This window comes from Pocillopora verrucosa, chromosome 3, assembly GCF_036669915.1.
Source record: "Pocillopora verrucosa isolate sample1 chromosome 3, ASM3666991v2, whole genome shotgun sequence".
NCBI classification, from domain to species: domain Eukaryota; kingdom Metazoa; phylum Cnidaria; class Anthozoa; order Scleractinia; family Pocilloporidae; genus Pocillopora; species Pocillopora verrucosa.
Genome location: NC_089314.1, coordinates 663,373 through 683,557, shown reverse-complemented (window position 1 = coordinate 683,557; position 20,185 = coordinate 663,373). Strand labels below are relative to the sequence as shown.

At 37.8% G+C, this 20,185-nt stretch overlaps 1 protein-coding gene across 2 annotated transcripts; it reads right to left on the bottom strand.

The window, feature by feature from the left end:
- Positions 1–688: 688 nt before the first annotated feature.
- LOC131769641 (cadherin EGF LAG seven-pass G-type receptor 2-like) lies at positions 689–20,185 on the bottom strand. Of its 2 annotated transcripts, none has more exons than XM_059085380.2 (25): positions 19,796–20,185; positions 17,833–17,889; positions 16,941–17,083; positions 16,310–16,366; positions 15,637–15,726; positions 15,187–15,291; positions 14,765–14,869; positions 13,327–13,458; positions 12,625–12,700; positions 11,768–11,865; positions 11,430–11,555; positions 10,961–11,155; positions 10,263–10,440; positions 9,620–9,831; positions 9,180–9,362; positions 8,420–8,540; positions 7,596–7,642; positions 6,808–7,011; positions 6,216–6,304; positions 5,560–5,628; positions 5,096–5,158; positions 4,291–4,491; positions 3,928–4,002; positions 3,210–3,261; positions 689–1,782 (listed from the first exon to the last, which is right to left on the bottom strand). In XM_059085380.2, the coding sequence occupies exons 1-25, from the start codon at positions 19,848–19,850 to the stop codon at positions 1,315–1,317; spliced, it is 3,201 nt and encodes a 1,066-aa protein (XP_058941363.2). In that variant the 5' UTR covers positions 19,851–20,185; the 3' UTR covers positions 689–1,314. The 2 variants fall into 2 exon arrangements, with proteins under 2 accessions (XP_058941363.2, XP_058941364.2); XM_059085381.2 differs by having other exon boundaries at positions 3,928–3,999.

Sequence of the window (20,185 nt, the reverse complement as noted above, 5' to 3'; positions counted from 1 at the left end):
AAAGATAACTTTAACTGGTTATTCATCGCTCGTAATGATGAAACAATTTACAACTAAAATTTTCGCCCAGAAAGAATAGAGTGAAAACACAAGTTGACTGCTGGCCTGTCCCCTTGAGACATGCAGAACCTAAATAGCATTGGAAAGCGTCCCTATTGACCTTAATAATGCAGGCTACAAACTAGTGCGGCTTGAGAGGGTGGGATGAGTCAACCATTTCCCCCCTCCTCCCCCCCATCTCCCTTGCACTATCCTACCGCGAGAGTTATCCAAAAAGCTTCGAGTCGTAAGTAACTCTTGGCGCTAATGACAGCATTCCCGTCGCCAGAGCCCGTCAAATCTCTTAACCAGCAGGACCTTAAAATGAGAAATGGGTTCCATGTTTCAAAACCTTTCTGCCTAAAATAATTGAAGGGATTTAATACCGAGAATTTGGGAACAGAAAAGTTGAGAACCTTTCGTCGATCGAAGTTTGCTACCTCATATGGCGAGGCATTGTTCAGCTCATTAAACCTTCGGTTCATTCCTCCCCGTTCCCCATCCCTCCCTCCTACCCTTTTAATGGCAAATACTGCAAAAGGTTTCAAAGGTAGTCAAGTCTTCTGATTTTTATAATACACAAGAACAAGGCCCCTGTTCTCACAATCCTAGTATTCTTAACCATTAAAATGATGAAACAAGCACAAAGTGTTGTTGCTTCCTTTTTATTGTGAACAGTTTATCCTATGATTAGGAATTATGTTCAACACCGGTGTTGAATCAGTTGGTTATTTCACCTTTGAAAAAATATTTTTTTCATTGATACTAATATTTAACTGTCAAAAAATAAATTTTCGTCACAAGAATTATATATGATAATCTTTCTAGATTGCCTTCAAAGTGCATAATTAAACTCACCATGAAACTAAAGAATTCCAATTAAACTTATACCAATTAGCGATCAAAATACATGATCGAAATTCTCAGAAATATACACCGTTAAAAGATTCCTAAGTCAAAAATTCCATATTTTCAAACACGGAAGATTAAGTTTTTTAAAACTCAAAAGCTAGAATAAAAAAAATGAGACTAAACACGGTGCATTTTATTGAAATTAGGGGACCGAAGAAAAAAGTAATTACCCTAGAATCTTAAAAATTCTTATGAAAGGCGGAATAACACCAATTTGTTGAGCTAAAACGATCAAATTTGGATTGCATTGTTCCTTTCCTAATGAACAACCTAATATTTCATGTTATTTGAATGCATATGTTGGTTTTCTCTGTATTATGTCTAAAAAAACATCATCAAACTGTCCGGCTCAGTGTAGTTTTCCTACAACTCAGTCGTCGCTTCGTTCAGCGAAAAACTTTGCAAAAACCTACCACTAGGAAACGTAACCTTTGGATAACCAGTAACTAACTGGTCTGTGCTTCCTGTAGTAGAGTCCGATGGAGAATGGCTTAACACGGTCTCATTGACATCTGCTACGTCATCTGGGTTGTACTTTCCCGAGTACTCATTTTCATAATCACTTCGTGATCCCATCGAGATGCTGTCGGCATCTTCGGAGTCTTCCTCGTCAGAATCCGGTGGCTTCGGCGGCGGGCCTTTAGGCGGAGGGGGGAAGAACGCGTTATGATCTATTTCAACATATTCGTCCGGATCTTCCTCCCTCATGGCTGCCAGTTGCGAACCGTAGCCGAAATTTAAAAAGCTCATTTCGCCACGAGAACCGTCATCACTGCCTTCAGAACTGTTGTCATCCTCGGCTGGGATATGGACTATAACCTCTTGAGCTTCCTGTGAAAATGAAAGGATATAGCGAGTTAAATGACTTGCACCTGATGTGTTGATTATTCAGTAAGTCATTATTTACTGTGAAGTCATCAGGGCGTCAAGGCCACAAATAGAAACGAAAAAGAGATAAACTCCAGGAGCCTGGGACATGATATGTTTACGAATTAAATATCTATATATTTCAAAGGGTTACTTCTATAAAGCAAACTGCGAGACTTGACAAAGAAATGACCGTATTTTGGTAACAATCTTATGAACAAAACATTACTATAAATTGCCTCATATCTCGCTATAATCACCTCGCGCGAGGTGATTAAAGTAGGAGCGCCAAAGTAAGAAATGGCTACCTCGCGTTTTTTCAGTGTTGCCGAGGTACTGATGAATACGATAACGAAAATTCAATTCTGAGTAACACTTTTCAAAGAAAGATATGAAATTTGCTGATTGAATTAAATGAACCTGTGAAATTCGAGTGGAAGGTGGCTGTTTATCTCGAGTAATCGAAACAATTGAAACTAAATGGTTTCAGCATCAAAACGAATATTTACAACAGAATTCGAAAGCACTAGAGCAATTATGCTAAAAAGATTATTCGCCTCAAGCCCAGTGAATATTGTTGAATAATTCCCTTGACTTCCTCTCGGGGATTATTCAACAGTAATCACTGAGCCAGAGGCGAATAATTGTTAAATAATAGTTTACTGCGTATTATAATTTAGAAATATTTTTTAAATACTTTCATTTTTATAGTTACATTTTATAACATGGTGAAGTCGTATTTTATGTCTGCCTGATAGCACACCATGTGAGCGCGAACATCATTAGATGTTGGACCATTCTGTAAAAGTTTGATAAAGTAAACAGGCTGCTCCAACATAATCGATTGTCTATCATTTATAAACGAAAAACATCGATTGATCATATCTACAGATTAGCACTGATTGAGAGGTTTAAATGATTAAAATCAGTCTGCATCATAAAATGTGGTGGGGTTCTATAATTATGGCTTAATCATAACTGGCATGCAATGTTATAAGAGGTTAAATGAAAATCGTTTTCTGTAAGTCCAGTTTTTATATGATTGAAACTTTTTTTCTGGTGTCCTTTATGTATGAAAATGCTCTGAAAGTCAGGAACAAAAATATTTTGTGATAAATTTTTGTCTGTTGCTGGTCAGAAAACTATTTCTAGAAGTTATAACAAAATTAGTTTTATTCAGGTACCAGTTTATGCTGGTAACTAACTATCTACAATCCACAGTGCGAAAACTTTAAATGATTTCAATTGCCTTTCTCTAATAATATAGGATGTTTGGGAATAAAAATTTCTTGAAAATACAATGGAACATCATTTTATCATTTTATTTGTCATTTTATATTGTAGCACTACTAGTACGCAGAGAGCTGAGACTGAATAATGGGAGATGTTACCTGTGCGGATTCCACGTGGTTTGATGTCACAGCAGTCTGAACAGGTTCAATGCTGAGGTAAGGAGAAATAAGGCTAGTTAACTAAAATATGCCGACAGAACAGCATGACTCTCTATTAATTAATTAATAATAATAATAATAATAATAAGGATTTCTATAGCGCCATATCCGTAAGCTCGTGGCGCTTATAAGGCCATTCTTTATGAATGTAACTGAATAGTGAATCATAATCTAAGCTCAGAGGTCACACTTGCAGATACAAGAATATTCGCCTATCGAGACCTCAAGCACATTCCACTCAACTGAAAGATACTAAATTTGACATTCTTCAAATAATCTTCGAGGTAAATTATTTTAAACCAAAAGTGAATGGTCATGTTGTTGTGTGGTACGTAATGTAGGCTGGAATGTCAGGGATGATGAGCGCATCCTTTAATAGCCATTAAAGTTGAAATTGTAGAAATGGCATAAGGAAACATACTAAAGTCCACAAGGCAACTAGATGGACAATCAGACATGGTTTGATGCTACTCTGGTTTAAAGAATGAATGTTAACCGAGAAGTAACAATTCATAGACCCAGGGTCTATGAATTTTTAACTTCTCGGTTACATTCATTAAATCTTTAAACCGGAGTAGCATCAAACCATGTCTGGTATAAGGAAAGTTTGACAAGTTTTCTACTGAGAGAAAACTCGTGAATGTTTCATGTCACTTACAAGAAAGGTTTGTCATTGAACGTCACTCTTGTTTGTCTCTTTTTCTTGAACGGACTCTGACCATTTCTTTTTCTTCTAAAACAAACATGAAAAGGAATGAACTTCCATTCAAGCACAATCAGAACAGCCCAAGAAATTCCTACATTAAACTTGTTAGACCCTACTCTTAGTAAGAGTGAGGTAATTCACCGATTATAGTATGTAACGATTATGGCGATAGCACCAATTTCAGCCACAAGATTGTCTGAAACACGAACTTGAAGCCATTCATACAGGTGCCTTTTTCATGCTCGTATTATCTGTATATTGCTCTGAGATTCACTCAGTATAATCATCATAATTATCGCTCTGAGATTCACTCACATGATCAATATAATTATCATAATTATCGCTCCTACACCAATAATGACACCAAGGCAGATCATGGCTCCGACCACGGCAGATAACTCCTCCTCAGTACCCTTACGAGCCTCTGTTGAGGGAGGTCCACCTGGGGGCCGGTACCATAATATATTGAACTTTTTATATGTGGTTTTTAAAGCTTCTTCGTTGTCTGACAAAGCCCTAAAAAGGGAAAAAATATTGTAAGACGTTACACGATTAAGTTGTTCGCGGGTAACAAGTTTAATGTGTCAGCAACATTGCGAAGGGAGCTATGATATAAGCTGAAATTTATGACATTATAAACAATTCACTGGCGCCGCCAACTGGATTTCGATAGGAACGAGATCTTTGGGCACGATGAATTGGTTGGGCGTAATATTGTTGAACATTAAGACGGCTTTCCTGTAAACTGATTGACTTCCACTAAATAGAATTTACAACATACCACATCTAGGTAAGTTTATCAAAAAGAGGAATTAAAATGTTTTAAACTTTACCAAAATGGAAATGAACTCGTCATGCAAGTACTGAGATTTGTCCAGTGCAAATTCAATGAATACAAGTCGTCTGTCTTTGATGAGAAGTAATCCCACTGGTTGTACAATTTTTTCTCACCAGTAAAAGATGTCGTATGACTAATCAGAAGCCTGATACGGTTTTTTTCACGAGTGAAAAAATCGTACCGGTTTTCCCGCCTTTCAGGGAAGTAACGCCCTTAGACTCGATAAGTGACTTGCACCTGAAGATTATTTATTTGAAAATTTAACCAATTTATAGCACTAACCTTGTAATATCAAATCCCGACATTACTTCGTCACCTCTCACCACGTTGAAAGTCACAAGAGTCCTGTAGCGTTAAAATACACACTGATTATTAGCTTCTACGGACATTTGTGACTGTTAGTTAAGTTCTAAAAAATGATTCTTGCATTTGGAGACCGTAATGGGCTTTTCAGTAGTGTCAAAAACGGATAACAACAAAGCTCGCAAATTGAGCATTATAAGAGCTAAGGACAATTTTTGAGTCAATCAAATAACTGGTAACACAACAGTTTATTAACTTCCTTGTAAACGAAAGACGCGGGCTATCAGTTCAGAGCTGAACCAATTTCGTTTTCAGAGTTATCAATAAGATTTCTCTATTCCTTTAAGGATGTCTTGCCGGTTTGTTTTGAGAAAAATGGGAATCCATAGACATGGGTGAACAGTAAATATAACCAAGCGGATTAGTGATCAGGTGATACTTACGCGTTTTCACCATCTTCTTGCTGGAGATACTTTATAAGGGCATCTCCCCCCGTTATGGATTTAAGCATTCTGTCCAAGAATAGTAATAGTATTACTGTTATATATGTGTTGGCCCGAAACAATCAAATACAACTGTTGGCCTATCTGCAGTCTGATAACATATGTTTCGTTTTCACGTAAGGTCACGTTGACCATATTGATTGTGTGAAACAATAAAGACTCGACTATATCGGTGGTACATATCAGATCTCTTCTTCAGTAATGCTAATCTTTTCTATTTTCCAATGAAAATTATGCACGTAGGTAAAACCTTTCTAAAAAAATTAATAAATTGTGGGATTACATTTTTTTAAAAGCTAAGTTAAAGTTCAATTTTGCTGCTTTGCTTGCTCTATTTCCTTCCCATCCTCCCACTCTTTTGGTGTTCATTCCACAAACCAGTTTGTCCGTGTTGAATTTTGGTAGGTGCCTTATAAAGGGCTGTGACGCGGTTGTCACAGTTACCTTCTTGCTTCTCTTCTCTGTCGCCACTTTTACGACACCTACCCTACAATACTTTTGATGAAATTTTTTTATCAGTGTTTATCAAGAAATATATTCTTAACTAGTTCGGCTATGTTTGTGAAATTATTGAAGATCTAAATCACTACGCATACTCAAGAAATTCCGCTCTGCTTTTCGTGATCTCTTCCGGGACCACACCTGCCTTTATAGCAATGGAATCTTCATCACGGAGAACAAAAACCTAGAGAAATATGCAAGAAAGTCTTGAGACGCTCTACTATGTCCACATTTCCTCTAATAACACAGTTGACCAACCTACTAAGATACTACAGGAAACATATCTCAAACATTTCCAAGTGAAGCTGTTAACTACTGCTTGACATTACTGTCAATCAGCTAGATTTAAGAATTCTTCAATCTCTTACGGAAGGGCATGCTAATTCACTTATCTTGAGCAATCAGGAATGATGTTCGTACTCTACATGTACTTCACTCTGTAACTGGTTCAGAAAATAAGCGTCACCTGATCCCCCCCTTTTTCCAAACAGAGTCGAATCCTAATCTGCGCCTCAAGAAATGATTTTGTTGGTTTCCTTTGATATTTACTACTTTCTGATAGGCCATTTTGATTACGGCACTCAGACAAAAAACTATGGTGAAGAAACGAAGACACCAGCATTCAGAACGTCGAATTATATATTTCGCAAACTCGAAAAGACTTTACGGCATCTTTTTCATACTTACGTTTACAATTGCGTTGGTGGCTGCCTTTTTCCGGCCGTCCGAGGCACTTACTTCTAGAGTGAACTTTGAACCATCTTTACCAGCCAATGAGGTTGCGACTCTCACGTGACCTGTGTCAGGCTCTACGTGAAACAACCCCAGCCCATTGCCATTGACAAGTTCGAAGGTAATGGCGGATTGCGAATCTGAATCAGCATCGCTCGCCTGAACACAGAATATGTCAAACACAAAGCGCTGACAACCCAGCTTCATACTGATTTCTGCTTAACTACATTCCTTCTTTAAGTTTTGATAAATATCTCTCTGCCAAATTAGGGTATTACTCGTTCATAAACTGTATTTTAAAACTAAAAATATAATTAGTCAATGTCTACTAATCTTCTCTATCCACGACCATCCCTGTTCCCTTTCAGTTTCTTGTTTCCCTCTATCTATATACCCTACCATCGACACGATTTTCAACCCCTATAGGTTTGGTAAAAATTTCGCTTCGAGAGAACAGAAGTCAGGTCGAGAGTGGGTTTTCAAAATTTTATTTCTTTGGGTCGTTAAGTCCTAAGAAATTTGCAAAATGATCCAAAAACTTTAGAGATTCTTCTTTCCCAACTAAACAGGATTAAGTACTTAAAAAAAAAAACAAACAGACAAACAGATAAGAACATCTCTGGGGATTGTTACCTGGTTATCAAGTTATCAAATGGAGTTATTTCCTGGTTTATAGTAAAACACTGGGAACATCTTTACAGAGCAATTTAGAAAGGCAAAGGACTTTATCCAATAACACGTACCTTAACAGTCGTCACTAGCGAATAGTAAGTCGTATCTTTGTACACACCTTGTAAAGGACGATGAAAAATTGAAAAAATAAATAAGCTACGGATACCTTTTCAAGGAGAAAACAACAATTTTTTGTCCTTTTCTTATCTTTAATATTCTTTACAGTTAAGAGAGTGTGATGAAAAGGTTATTTACTGGACCTGTTGGGGCCTGGGACCTAGACCAACCTCCCCCAGCTAGGCAGGGTTATGGAAATGTAAAAGCACTTCGGGAGAGCGCGAAGCTCTAGGACAAAGTGAACAAGGTGTTTGTATTAAAAAAGAAATGAGAGCAAATGTAGGCTGGAAACAGGGTGTTTATTGACCCGAGCTCGAGTTCAAGTCCCATTTGTTGTCATTGTGTTGTATTCTTAAAAAACACTCCACTCTTGCTCCACTAGGAGTAAAAACGAATGGGATTACCAAGGAAACTTACATATGCTGAGGGGAAAACACCGGAGGACTTGTATCTGATACAGAGAAGTAATTAGTCTCCTGGTCGCTTTATGTTACAGAAACTGGGATGAGCTCTCTGGGTAACTAAGCTTGCAAACAGACTTTAGGCTGTGTATATGGTGGTTTTTACACCACCTCTGTCCCAAACTACACATGCCCTCTTGACCGCTAACTGAGGTAGCCGTCTTCGTAACTATCGCAAAATCTACCCTTATTTAAAAGTTTTTAGGCATTTCACATTTTATCATTATAGTGTTTTTACAGTTTAGTTAAAATTTGGTTATAATCTCGTTTCCTATCCCTAACTTAGCCTTTTCACGACACTTCCTCTAGTATCTTACCTCCTACGTATAATGCCGGCGCGAAGACTGGAGAATGTTCGTTTACATTGGTGATATGAACAACAACAAAACCAACATCAGAACGGGGATGCTGTCCATTGTCTTGGGCGTTCACCACGAGCTAAGGGTAGTAGATTACTTATTACTTATAAGCAAATGTTCAGTTGATTAAAGATTGGGTTATTGAAGCAATAATGATGCAAGAAACTTCGACTTAGAGTGCAAGGACTCCTTCGAAATAAAGAAAGGTAAAGAAAATATGCGACGGTTTGTTGACATGGACAGATTTTCGTTTTATTTTTTTTAAGTTATTACGTTACGATCCTCTGTGATTTCCTATGATATGTTGTTACCTCTTTAGGTTTTTCAACACTGGCAAACTGTTATCTTAAGCTTTACTTACCCCAAAAGATAATTTTCTATGAATTAAATTAAATTAGGGAACTTTTGCAAATTCGTGTAAGAACTGATCTGGATCGCATTATTTTGCCATTCTGCACTTTTACGGAGCAGGAATGTCAGCTCAGTTTGTTTCCTAAAATCATTGAGATCATGTATCACTGGGAGGAGGGGGGGGGGGCGTTTGATCACATGGTGCGAAACCTGATAGAGTGATTATACCTATAGAAAAATCTACACGAAACAAACTTCGACACACAAGTTTTTTCCTTGAAGGAGACAAACCCAGTTAGCTTACCTGATGTTTCTTTTTCACACGAAGATAAAGTATCAAATTATTGAGTCTTAATAAAAGCCTTACCGTGTACAGCTCGGGATCAGTCTCCCTGTCAAACGACCCGGATGTGGTTATGACACCTGTAATGTTATCAATCGAGAACCTGTTGACCGCGCCTTCTACAAGCTGATAAGTAATCCGCGCATTTGCTGCAGTGTCGGCGTCGGATGCATTACACTGAACAACAAATGAACCAGAGGAAGCACCCTGCAACAGAATAAGGCGACTACTGAATGATACTGAGCTGGTATGAAGATAACTGGAGAGACCGTACTGATGGATTCAGTCTTTCAAAATACAGTGGCTGCATCTTTCATGCAAAGAAAAACATTAAACGCTGGGATCTTAAAAGCGATGATCTTCTTTATAAGGATGGATTCTCCATTACGTGCCTTTCTACCGAAAAAGGCAGATTCATAATCTTGTAGTCATGGCAAAGTCAAGTGTGTTTCGAATTTACTTACCTCTGCAACAGAAGCTTGAATGATCCGTGCTTGAAGAACCGGAGAGTTATCATTGACATCAGTCACGTTTATAGTGACGTTACTGAACGCACGGCGCCGAGGCTCTCCCATATCAGAAGCTGACACGTTCAGTACGTACTGAACGGCGGCTTCAAAATCGAGTGGTTTTACCAAAGACAATTCTCCAGATTTATTGTTCAAAGCAAAGAAAGCTAGGAAAAGAACGAAAGGAAAAGCATAGGCTGTGAAAGAAGACATAACTAGTAATCAAGAAAGAGATTCTCGTGCCAGTGAAGTCAAATTAAGAGACGTCGTGCACTAGCATGCACCAGGGGCACGCATGTACAATCCAGGTTGCTAAAATGAGTAATATAGCAAGACAAGCACGGTGACCTTTGCTTGAACAAAAATTTTTAGACCGGGCACAATGCAAACTCTGAGGGCGAGATCAGCTGAGACATCGACTAGACATTTAAGAAATCATTACTCTGTTTTAAAAATGTGTTGCAAACACGAGGGACCATGGTAAAGAAGATGAGAAACAGACGGTGCGCGAAACTTGCTATTGAAAGTTATTTTCTGACTTTGGAATTCATATTTTTTATTTAACAAAGTCTAAATTTATTTGTCTAGCCATAAGTACCTTGTTCATTTCCTGCTATGATGTTGTACACCACAGAACCATTAAGCCCTGCGTCTCTGTCTACGGCTTTTACTGTGAGGACAACAGTTCCCTCGGGTGTGGTTTCTGGTACACTTACCAATGTTGGGTTTTCAAACTTAGGAGTGTTGTCGTTTACATCAACCACGTTTATGTTTATCTTTGTAGTGAAAATAATGCAGAATTAAGGGACGATAAGCGAGGAAGATATGGAGAACCTGCGATTTGGGCCCAAGATATATGAAATATACGTAAGGCGATGTTGTGCATTAAACCTACCAGTCAACTTGATCTGTTGCGTTACCCCAGTATTCGATTTCAAACTAATTTTAATTTGTTCCAGAGAATTAGCCTCTTGATAATTGAAAAATTTCGAAATTTTTGAGAAATGCAGCGATGCTGAAGCTGAATTGGCGCTGAAATAAGTGGAAATCCTTCTATTGGGCACTAGATCATAATAATGTTTCTCCTTACTTCCCGCGCCACTTCTCAAAAATTGTTCAATACGAATAATTGTCAAATAAAAGAACATCCAACCCTCAGTTGGTGTCTTTCTTCATGTTCATCACCTGTCTTCTCAATTTATCAATGTTGTTAGAAGAAATTACGAGTTGTTCATTCCGGAAAGTAAAGGGTTGAAAACAGATATTGAACACAACAATGATAATATGCGGTCTAACCATTGCGAAGCCTTTGTTTGTTCCATCTTTCAGAAGCTCCACGATCAAAGTGTACTTCTCACGTTGTTCTCTATCCAGGACTCGAGTGGCAACTCGCAGTTCCTTCGAAGTTTCATTAACAAAAAAATTGCCATCTTCGTTGCCTCGGTGGATTAGGAATTCGGGAGATGATATGTTGAAATATTTCTCCAAGTTCTACGAGTGAATGGAGAGGAAATTAAGGAAAAATAACAGATAATGTCATGCCTATCACTAATTTTTGACAGTGTAACGTAGCATGCTTGCTAATATACTCAGTACTGTTCCTTAAGGAGAGAAATGCCTCTAGATAGAACAATCATGGCTTGATAGCAATTATTATAGTGACCATCATAATAATGATAATTGTTGCTAAACACGATATTATTATCAGGTGAAATGCAATCTTTTATTCACAAGAGTGCTTTTCTTAATTCAGATATCCACATACCATCAAGTCAAACACCGTGATGTTTGCTTCATTTTCTATCACTGATGCCACAAATGTTCGATTGGGCATTGAACCGACATTTATCATAACCAGTGCAAACGCAACAGGCTGGTTAGTTGATTTCGCCTGAAAAAAAAATGAATAATAAAAAAAACAATCGATGTAGCATTTAATCTCCTGAAACCAATTGGGCCTTTACTCTACAGCTGCCGAGAATGTTTACGTGCCCTAGTCTTGTCTTCAGGTGTCCTCTCTTTTCTATTTCTGCGCAACGTTTTGGGTTGTGATACGGCCAGTATCGCACAGTGATTATATGGATTAAAGTTGAAGGAACTTACCGTCACTATAATAGGATACGACTTTCGAGTAAGATTTCGGTTTACTGTTATTATTCCTGTGGCGTTATTGATTTTAAATGATTCCTCCGGGTCACTGGCTGCAATATGAAACAATGAAACTCAAAGATATGTTTGTCTATAAAAGACCTTTTCAGCTAAAGGCGGGCGACCTGCTCGTTTACAAGGGGACGTCTGTCAAACGCAATAAGAACCACTAAGGGTTTAAAAGGAAACTATGTTGTCCAGGAAAAAGTCTTACACTCGTAACAAGACGGCAAACTGCTCAAAAACTATAGGCTATCTCAATTTCCATAACATTAAGCGGCTGGCGTATCAATAAATGGTCTACCCTTTAGGCTGCACTTTTCATATAAGGCATCGCACAAAGCTCCTTTAATCATTGGTAACTCTCAGAGACTTCTGTCGACGCTTGGTGCAAGAGCTCGTGACTGATTGTGATGGAAAAAATTATTGGAAACAATCTAGCTACTAATTCGTGTAGTGTGAATTATCGTGTAGTCCTACTTGGATGGGATTCTAATCATATCGATCACATGCCCCCCCCCTCCCCACCCTTCCCCCTCACCCGCCATTTCCCTGACAGATCGGTAGACTATAGCTGAGAGAAAGGGGTAAGTTTCTGAAGAAACTGTGGTGCCGCGTCGGTGGGGGGGGGGGGGGGGGGTTACAAGATATTCTGGTTTTATCAACTGAGTTGATAATGTAAATTGGCCAGCGCAAAGAGTTTCACGGCTGACGTTTCGAGCGGTAGCCCTTCGTCAGAGCGAAAGGCGATGGGCTAACGCTCGAACCGTCAACTTTTAGCCAGTTTTATCTGTAATAACTGAGACACTAACCTGGGTATATGACGTATGACACTGAAGCCTTTAAAGAATCCTGGTCTTCAGCGTGTACTCTGATTATTTCACTTCCCTGCGTTTGAACAAAAGAAAAATAACGGTGAGACTAATTAACTATTTAAGGTTGCACGGGTTTGACTTGCGCGTCATGCACTTAGTCAGATACAATACCTCTAGAAAGATTATTCACTTCTTTTGTGTAGGTTTAGTTGCCTTTACTTCCGTAAGACTAACTGTTGTGATAAGTTTAACTCTGAGAAGCGCCATGAAAAATTTTTAGTTTGTACCTCCTTTTGCCCCATGTAGAAAAGTAAATATTATTACGGCCAAAAAGTAACACTCTAGGGGACAAACTACAACGCGCTATAAAAGTTTAGAAGGTTTATCAAGTCATAGTTTATTGTGGGTCGCTAGTATTATGGGGGAGGTTAGAAAATTCGCAGTCGGATAGAACACCAAAACCAATCGCGACTTTGGAGGGTTGTGGTATACTTTCATAAAAAGCGAAGCTTGTACGTGGGGGAAGGGGAGGACTCCACTAGAGTATTCCTGACGTTTGGGTGCTGGGTGCATGTTAGGTTGGTTTATCATAATTACAAAGTATCGAATTTTGTAACCAAAACGGCGGTTCATTTATATCCTTAGAGCCCCCCTGACCACACCCTTGTAGTAAAGAGCAGGCCTCTTTATAATTCTCACCTGTGGTGTATCGACGTCAATCAGTACTTTATATAAATAATGGGAAAACGCCGCAGGAAGGTCGTCTGCATCGGTCACTCCTATGTTAACCACTGTCCAGTTTTGATTGCCCGTAAGTGCACCATGTTGATCCTAAAATATGTCAAACAGCTTTTTAGGTAACGCAATGTTACCGTTTCAATATTTTCATGAAGCAATGCAGGTGTCCATTGTAGCGAGGCACAATGATGATTAACAATTAGATTAAAACTCGAGGTTTCTATCGCGCAAAGGTTGGCAAGGAAGAGGCCCGAATCATTTATCAGACCTTGAGTTAGTGTTAAAATAATTGAACTGTTTTCAAATAAATTTACGAGCTGTTCGAAGAAGAAAAAAGGACCTATTTATATCCTTATTTTCCAAGTATTTATGTTTCCACAGCAGACTGTTAGACTACTCAATATACTATCAGCCATCTATCATGGAATAGATGGTGAGCAGCGTAGCTGATCACATGGAAGACTTTGTGATAGAGTACTTGAATAATAAAATAAAATATAAAATATAATCAATCTACTTTCTGCCATCTATCATGGAATAGATGGTGAGCAGCGTAGCTGATCACATGGAAGACTTTGATAGAGTACTTGAATAATAAAATAAAATATAAAATATAATCAATCTACTTTCTGCCATCTATCATGGAATAGATGGTGAGCAGCGTAGCTGATCTGGTGAGCAGCGTAGCTTTAATAAGACTTTATAATAGAATACTTCAATAATCATATCAAATATTATCAATCTACTTTCAGCTATCTGTAATGGAATAGATGGTGAGCAGCCTAGCTAATCACATGGAAGGTTTTTAATAGAGTACTTGAATAATCGTATCAGATATTATCAACCTACTATCAGCTATCTATCATGGAATAGATGGTGAGCAGTGAAGCTGATTACATGGAAGACTTTGTGATAGAGTACTTGAATAATAAAATAAAATCTAATATGATCAATCTACTGTCAGCCACTTATCATGGAATAGATGGTGAGCAGCATGGCTGATCACATGGAAGACTTTGTGATAGAGTATTTGAAGAATCATATCAAATATTCTATTTTCAGCTATCTATTATAGAATAGATGTTGAGCAGCGTAGCTAATCACATGGAAGACTTTGTGATAGTGTACTTGAATAATCATATCAAATATTATCAATCTACTATCAGCTACCTATAATGGAATAGATGGTGAGCAGCGTAGCCAATCACACGGAAGATTTGTGATAGAGTACTTGAATAGTCATATCAAATATTATTAACCTTTAACCCCTAAGAGAGACCTGCATCTTAAGTCTCCTTATAATATTACCCTTGAATCTCATTTTTAGGTCACGAGAAGAAAGAAAATGATCACCAACCAAAAAAGCTCTTGATTGTTAAACAAAGCAGGTTTTTCTTACCGTTGCCGTCACGTTTAAATCATATTGCCGTGTGGACCCTTCGAAATCAAGAGGTTTGTCTAAGGTTATCCTTCCCGTGCCACCATCAATTCTAAAAATTGCATCCTGAAACCAAAATCAGGGATAAAATGATACACTAATTATTTTTTAAATCATTTTCAAAGCCCTTCTTTTGCCGAGAGCAATTATACTTTTGAAATATATTTTCCTGATCAAAATGTTGTAATAATCTTAACTTCTTTTTCCTTAGAACTTTGGGGAAGATTTTCCTTTTACTGAAGACGTATATAGCTAAAACGTCTTAACACTTAACTATGTGAGGACCAACCCATATTAAAACAAAACAGGGAAAAATTATACGAGATCCTCCTCCAAAATGGTTACTGGAATAGATATGAACAAGATATGCTACTAATGTTAACCGTGTTTCCATCCACAATCCTGAAGAAAACGACATTGTTATGATGATCTGAGCTGTCTTTATCAGAAGCTGAGAGACGCAAAATCTCCTCCCCAACTTTCGTGTCCTGAGTAAAAAAAAATTGTGTAAACAAAAGAAAGAATATCACATCTCCCCTCAGTAACCGCTAAGACACCCTATGGACGTAAAGAGAAATTTGAGCAGGTGGATACTACCTAAGTGTGTGACTGACATTTGGTTTATGGTAGGTTTTGTTGATATTATCGTCATCCTCATCTTCATCTTCATCGTCAGCTTTGTCATAATCATCGTTATCGTTATTGTAACGTTTTTTTTTCTTTGATGGTGGCGTTGTCATATTCGTCATTGTGGTCATTATTATGCTTATTGTCGTCAAAAATTATCATTTATTTTATTGGCAAAACATCTTCAACAGTCATCTTGCTCGTACCTCAGGTATGTTGAGCCGATAGGGCAGGTTTTCAAACTGAGGATAGTTATCATTAATGTCCAGAACTGTGCACAAAATATGAACTTCAGCCTGTCATAAGGATCAAAAGAACACAATAACTATGTTGTCTGCACATCAGCTGTGTAATAGATTGTTTAAGATAAGTTTTTTTCAGAAGGTTAAATTTGCTTTCTCTTCATTAACTCTTAGTACACTTCCCAACCCAAACTGGTGGTGTATTCTCAGAGACTTATAACACTTCAGCTACCGACAAATTTTCAATTGCAGAAAAACCTTTGAATACGGGACAGATGCTTGGCCAGGCTATTAGAGTTAAAATTACCTTTATAAAATATATTTAATCCATGATGTCGCTTTAAATGTCCGTTTCATTACTTGCGGGCTGCTGTGCCATTTAACTTTAGGCATATGTGTAATTAAATATTTCGATTCCGCTGTTTTTAGTTGTATTATTTGGATGCAAATCTTATGTGGATGACTTGTAGAGGACAAAAAGCTAATACAAAGTCGGGACTCCATGTGGGAAAATATATTCAAAATTATTCTCTCTTCTTGAAATTTCTACAACTTTCCCCAAAATCTTTTCTATGTCTTTTTCCATAGTCTAAATCTGAATCACTCATGGTTTCGTATTCATTTAATTATCTCTTACCTCTTGTTCTCCCGTTTTTTGAGCCACAGCTTTTAAATTCAGAGCACTTCCTGTTCCCTATGGAAACATCAACAATAATATAAAACACATAAGGAGACGAAATAGATAATTAACGTACCTGTACACAGTGGAGAGAAAAAAAGTCATGAAATAATTATCAATATGATATAACAATAGATTTCAAACTGTAGATTATAATCTCTTGGGAATAATAAATCTCTGTAATGAAATGGAAAGATGAAAACGAAAAAAGGAAAAAACGTTGTGAGGCTTGCGATACTAAAGAGTCATAACGTGGTATACTCTCCTAACTTAACTATTAGCCATGGTAATTAACATGTTTTAAGTCTTCAGCTGGAGTTTATCAAACCCTCACTGCTGTCGATGAAATAGAATGATGTAGTCGCTAACGCCCGCAATTCATGCTCGGTGGTACAACCATGATGCAACACGGTACGAAGTAAATGGATTCTACGCAGCATTAAACGATGCTGTGATAAGTCCTTGCAGTCTCAGAAGGCTCCAGGCTGTGAGAACCGTCATCAATTTTATCATCATTTACCAAACCTAGGCCTGCTGGTATCCCAAACAGGTCCTAAAACCGCCAAGGGACCTTGTGTACTACACCTACCTCTCTGTCTAGAGTCCTTGCAGTAGTAATTACACCGCTCGAGTTGTTTATTTGAAACCACCCTTTGTCATCTCTTAGGGAATAAATGATTGGATCGTGATTCTGCACCACAGCAATAGCTTGCACTCTTGTGACGAAAGTGCCTACAAACAACATTAGTCGAAATCACAAAATAGTCTGACAAGTTTATTGCTAAATGTTATCATAGACCCCGGGTCGATTCGATGGCTAAGAGACACACTACACTATGACACAGAGTTCGCTTGTCCAGTCTAGCTCCCGTTGGGTCATCATGGTGTATTTCTCTACGTAAGCACGGCCGCTAAGGACATAGCGAGTTCATCAGACACAGTTTTCAAAATTATCGCTGCAATCGCCATTAAGACAGGAGAAAAATAAGGCAATCATATTACTGGCACAGTGTCCAATAACCACCACTCCTAAGTCCCTTTTCATCAGAAGCGCAACTGTCTTACTGAACCACCCGATCGCAAAAAAAACGCAATTCTAACAAACCTGTACTACACATTTGAAAACATTACATAATGGAGTAGACCATATAGGTAAAATACCGTAGTTTGGTCGGACATTCTTTAAAAGTCGCCAATAAATCCGTGATTGCCCGAGTTTGTTTTTATAACGTGCGCATGCTACGCACTATACTCATCATCAATAACAAATAAAAGTACAACCAAACGCAAAGTTAGGTAGATGTCACAAGGAGCCAATAAGAAGCCAGTGTATAAACAATCATGCAATAATCTTTATACAATGGCTCTTTATTGGTTCCTTGTGATATCCATACCTTTATTCTGATTGGTTGTTGTAATTACTTTGGTTTTGACTTTTAGGGCACTCCATGAACAAAGTGTCATAGGAATAATATTATTACCTTGAGGGCTAGTTTCATTTAATGTGGATTGATAAAATTGTGCTTGAAAGTAAACACCTGAAAATAAATAGAAAAGCAATCTCAGCGTCATTCACCCAAAAGAAAAATATTATCTCTTGACTTTCAGGCAGTTTCAGAGAACCTTTTGTACATGTTTAATCAGATACTATTTTGCCAGTTTCAGTGACTTAAATAACTTCAATATAGAACTACTGTAGGGAGAGTTAAAGAAAGATTTCCTTCCGAAAAGAAATAAATGATAATATTGTTCAGGGGCAATTGACCTAGCTGGAATTTAGAAAAATAATCATTTCATCAAAAGTGAGTTTCTCCTTGTTTTCAACTCCTCCATCTGATTTCAAGTACCTAAAAGCAGAATTATCATGAGCACAAGCTAAGTGAGGGTTGTTCTAAAATCTAAAGCAAGGGGTGAAATTAACGAAACCTTTTGGTGCGACCTGCAAACTCGAAACGGAAAAGAATGGAATTGTTGAGATTGAATTCGATCAACGATCGATGGGTTCTGTCAATTTCTTGGTTTTATATAGTGCAGTTTCCTGAAAACGTAAATAGAAAGATATTTTCATCCTATATTTATATTATTTTTATGCGCAGTCAATGTGATGCTTCCTGCATGAAGTGAAAGATGTTTTCATCCTATTTTTTAATTACTTTTATACCCAGTCAGAACGATACTACCCGCATAAAGTGAAACCGACTTCCATTACACTCAGAGCAACGCAAAGACAGCGCCAGTAGTGTGACAATTTTTTTGAAAGTTGAAATAGGAGTGAATAAAGCAACATGTCTTCAAACAATTTATAAGCTTTATTTTTAAGGAGGATAGTTCACAATCTTCAACCTTCCCCTGTCCTTAATCAATCTTTTCAATTTTGGTTTTGTCACCTCATCAAAAAGCTGTTAGTTAGTCATCCTCGAACGAATCCAACCTTGCAAAAGAAGCGACAAATTGCAGGAAAAACATAATGCACACCATAAACATGAGGTCAGACATATGAAGCATTCATCTTTGCTGACACGATTAGCAGGACAGCAGTGAGACTGCTGCTCATACGTCAGTCTTTGTTTGACTTTAACATTCTTTTACGTCATGACACTTAACAGTGTTCTGCGGTCCGTGTAAAAATTGAATTATTAGCTTTTCAATTGCTCCAAAATCTCAAGCTAAAATAAAACAGATCAGATCTAATTTTAGGAAGCTATTTTAAAAGGTTTAGGATCAAGTTTGACGCAAACACGAACAGCAGAAGTCACTTCAAAATCTGTTTTTGCTCACTTTTTGTCCATTTGAACAGATAAAATAATAAACATAAAATGCAAATATTTTCACATTACTGACAGGAAACTGAAAGGTAAAACCAAAAGAAATAATTCTTGCGGCTTGCCTTTCGGTTAAAAGTGCTTTTAAATGTGATCTCCCAACTATTTAAGAGTTCATGGCCATCGATATTAACCTCTTAGGCTTCCGCTCTGCCGCCGCAGTGATGACAAAATTATTTCGTATCGCCATGGAACTGTCTACGACACGTTAATGATTTTCAAGCCGCTGGCAATGCTGGCAGCAGGAAATGAATCACATTTGTATTAAAACATTGCTTGTACATTGAACATCTACGCTTGTATTTTCAAGTTTATGTGCTGCAGTGAATACAATAGCCATAAAAGACTGCGCAATAAATAGCTCATCTTGCATTTGGTATGCGCTTGATCTTTCTCAAGTGTATACAAAATATACAGATGTAAAATACGCCAATTAATCTGGATATTCCATAGAAAAATCTTAAGTACTGAATAGATGTACGGTTTGCCAGTATTGAAATGAGATAAGACTAATAAAAGGATTTCTTGAAGGAAGAAGTTTGCGATATCTTAACATTCAGCACGCAAAGCTGGACCACATACATGCAGTGATTATTTCCATCATTTAATTTGCGGTACGTACCTTCGATTTCTCCCGGCGTAAAGGACACTAAGGAAAACAGCAGAAGACTTAACATCGCTCTTGGACTTGGTGTGACATCGATGATGTCTGACGAACAACAAATTAAATTATCGTGGACTTTCGTCAACAACTAAATCGTCTTTGCTTAGATCGACGTTAACACGAGTGCTTTTCTCGACATGAGACATGCATACTCTGCCAAGGTTTGTTATTTTACAGCGATTGTCTCATTTGTTATTTGCAGTCTGGCTTCATTACGGTGAAGGTACGCAATGGGGTGAAACTTGATCTCCTTCCTCGAAGCTTCAAAAACTCTCAAGTATGTGTGACTTGTAATGCAGAGAATCGGCTGTTCTTCATTTCCTGTCTTCTCACACAAGTAATTATGCA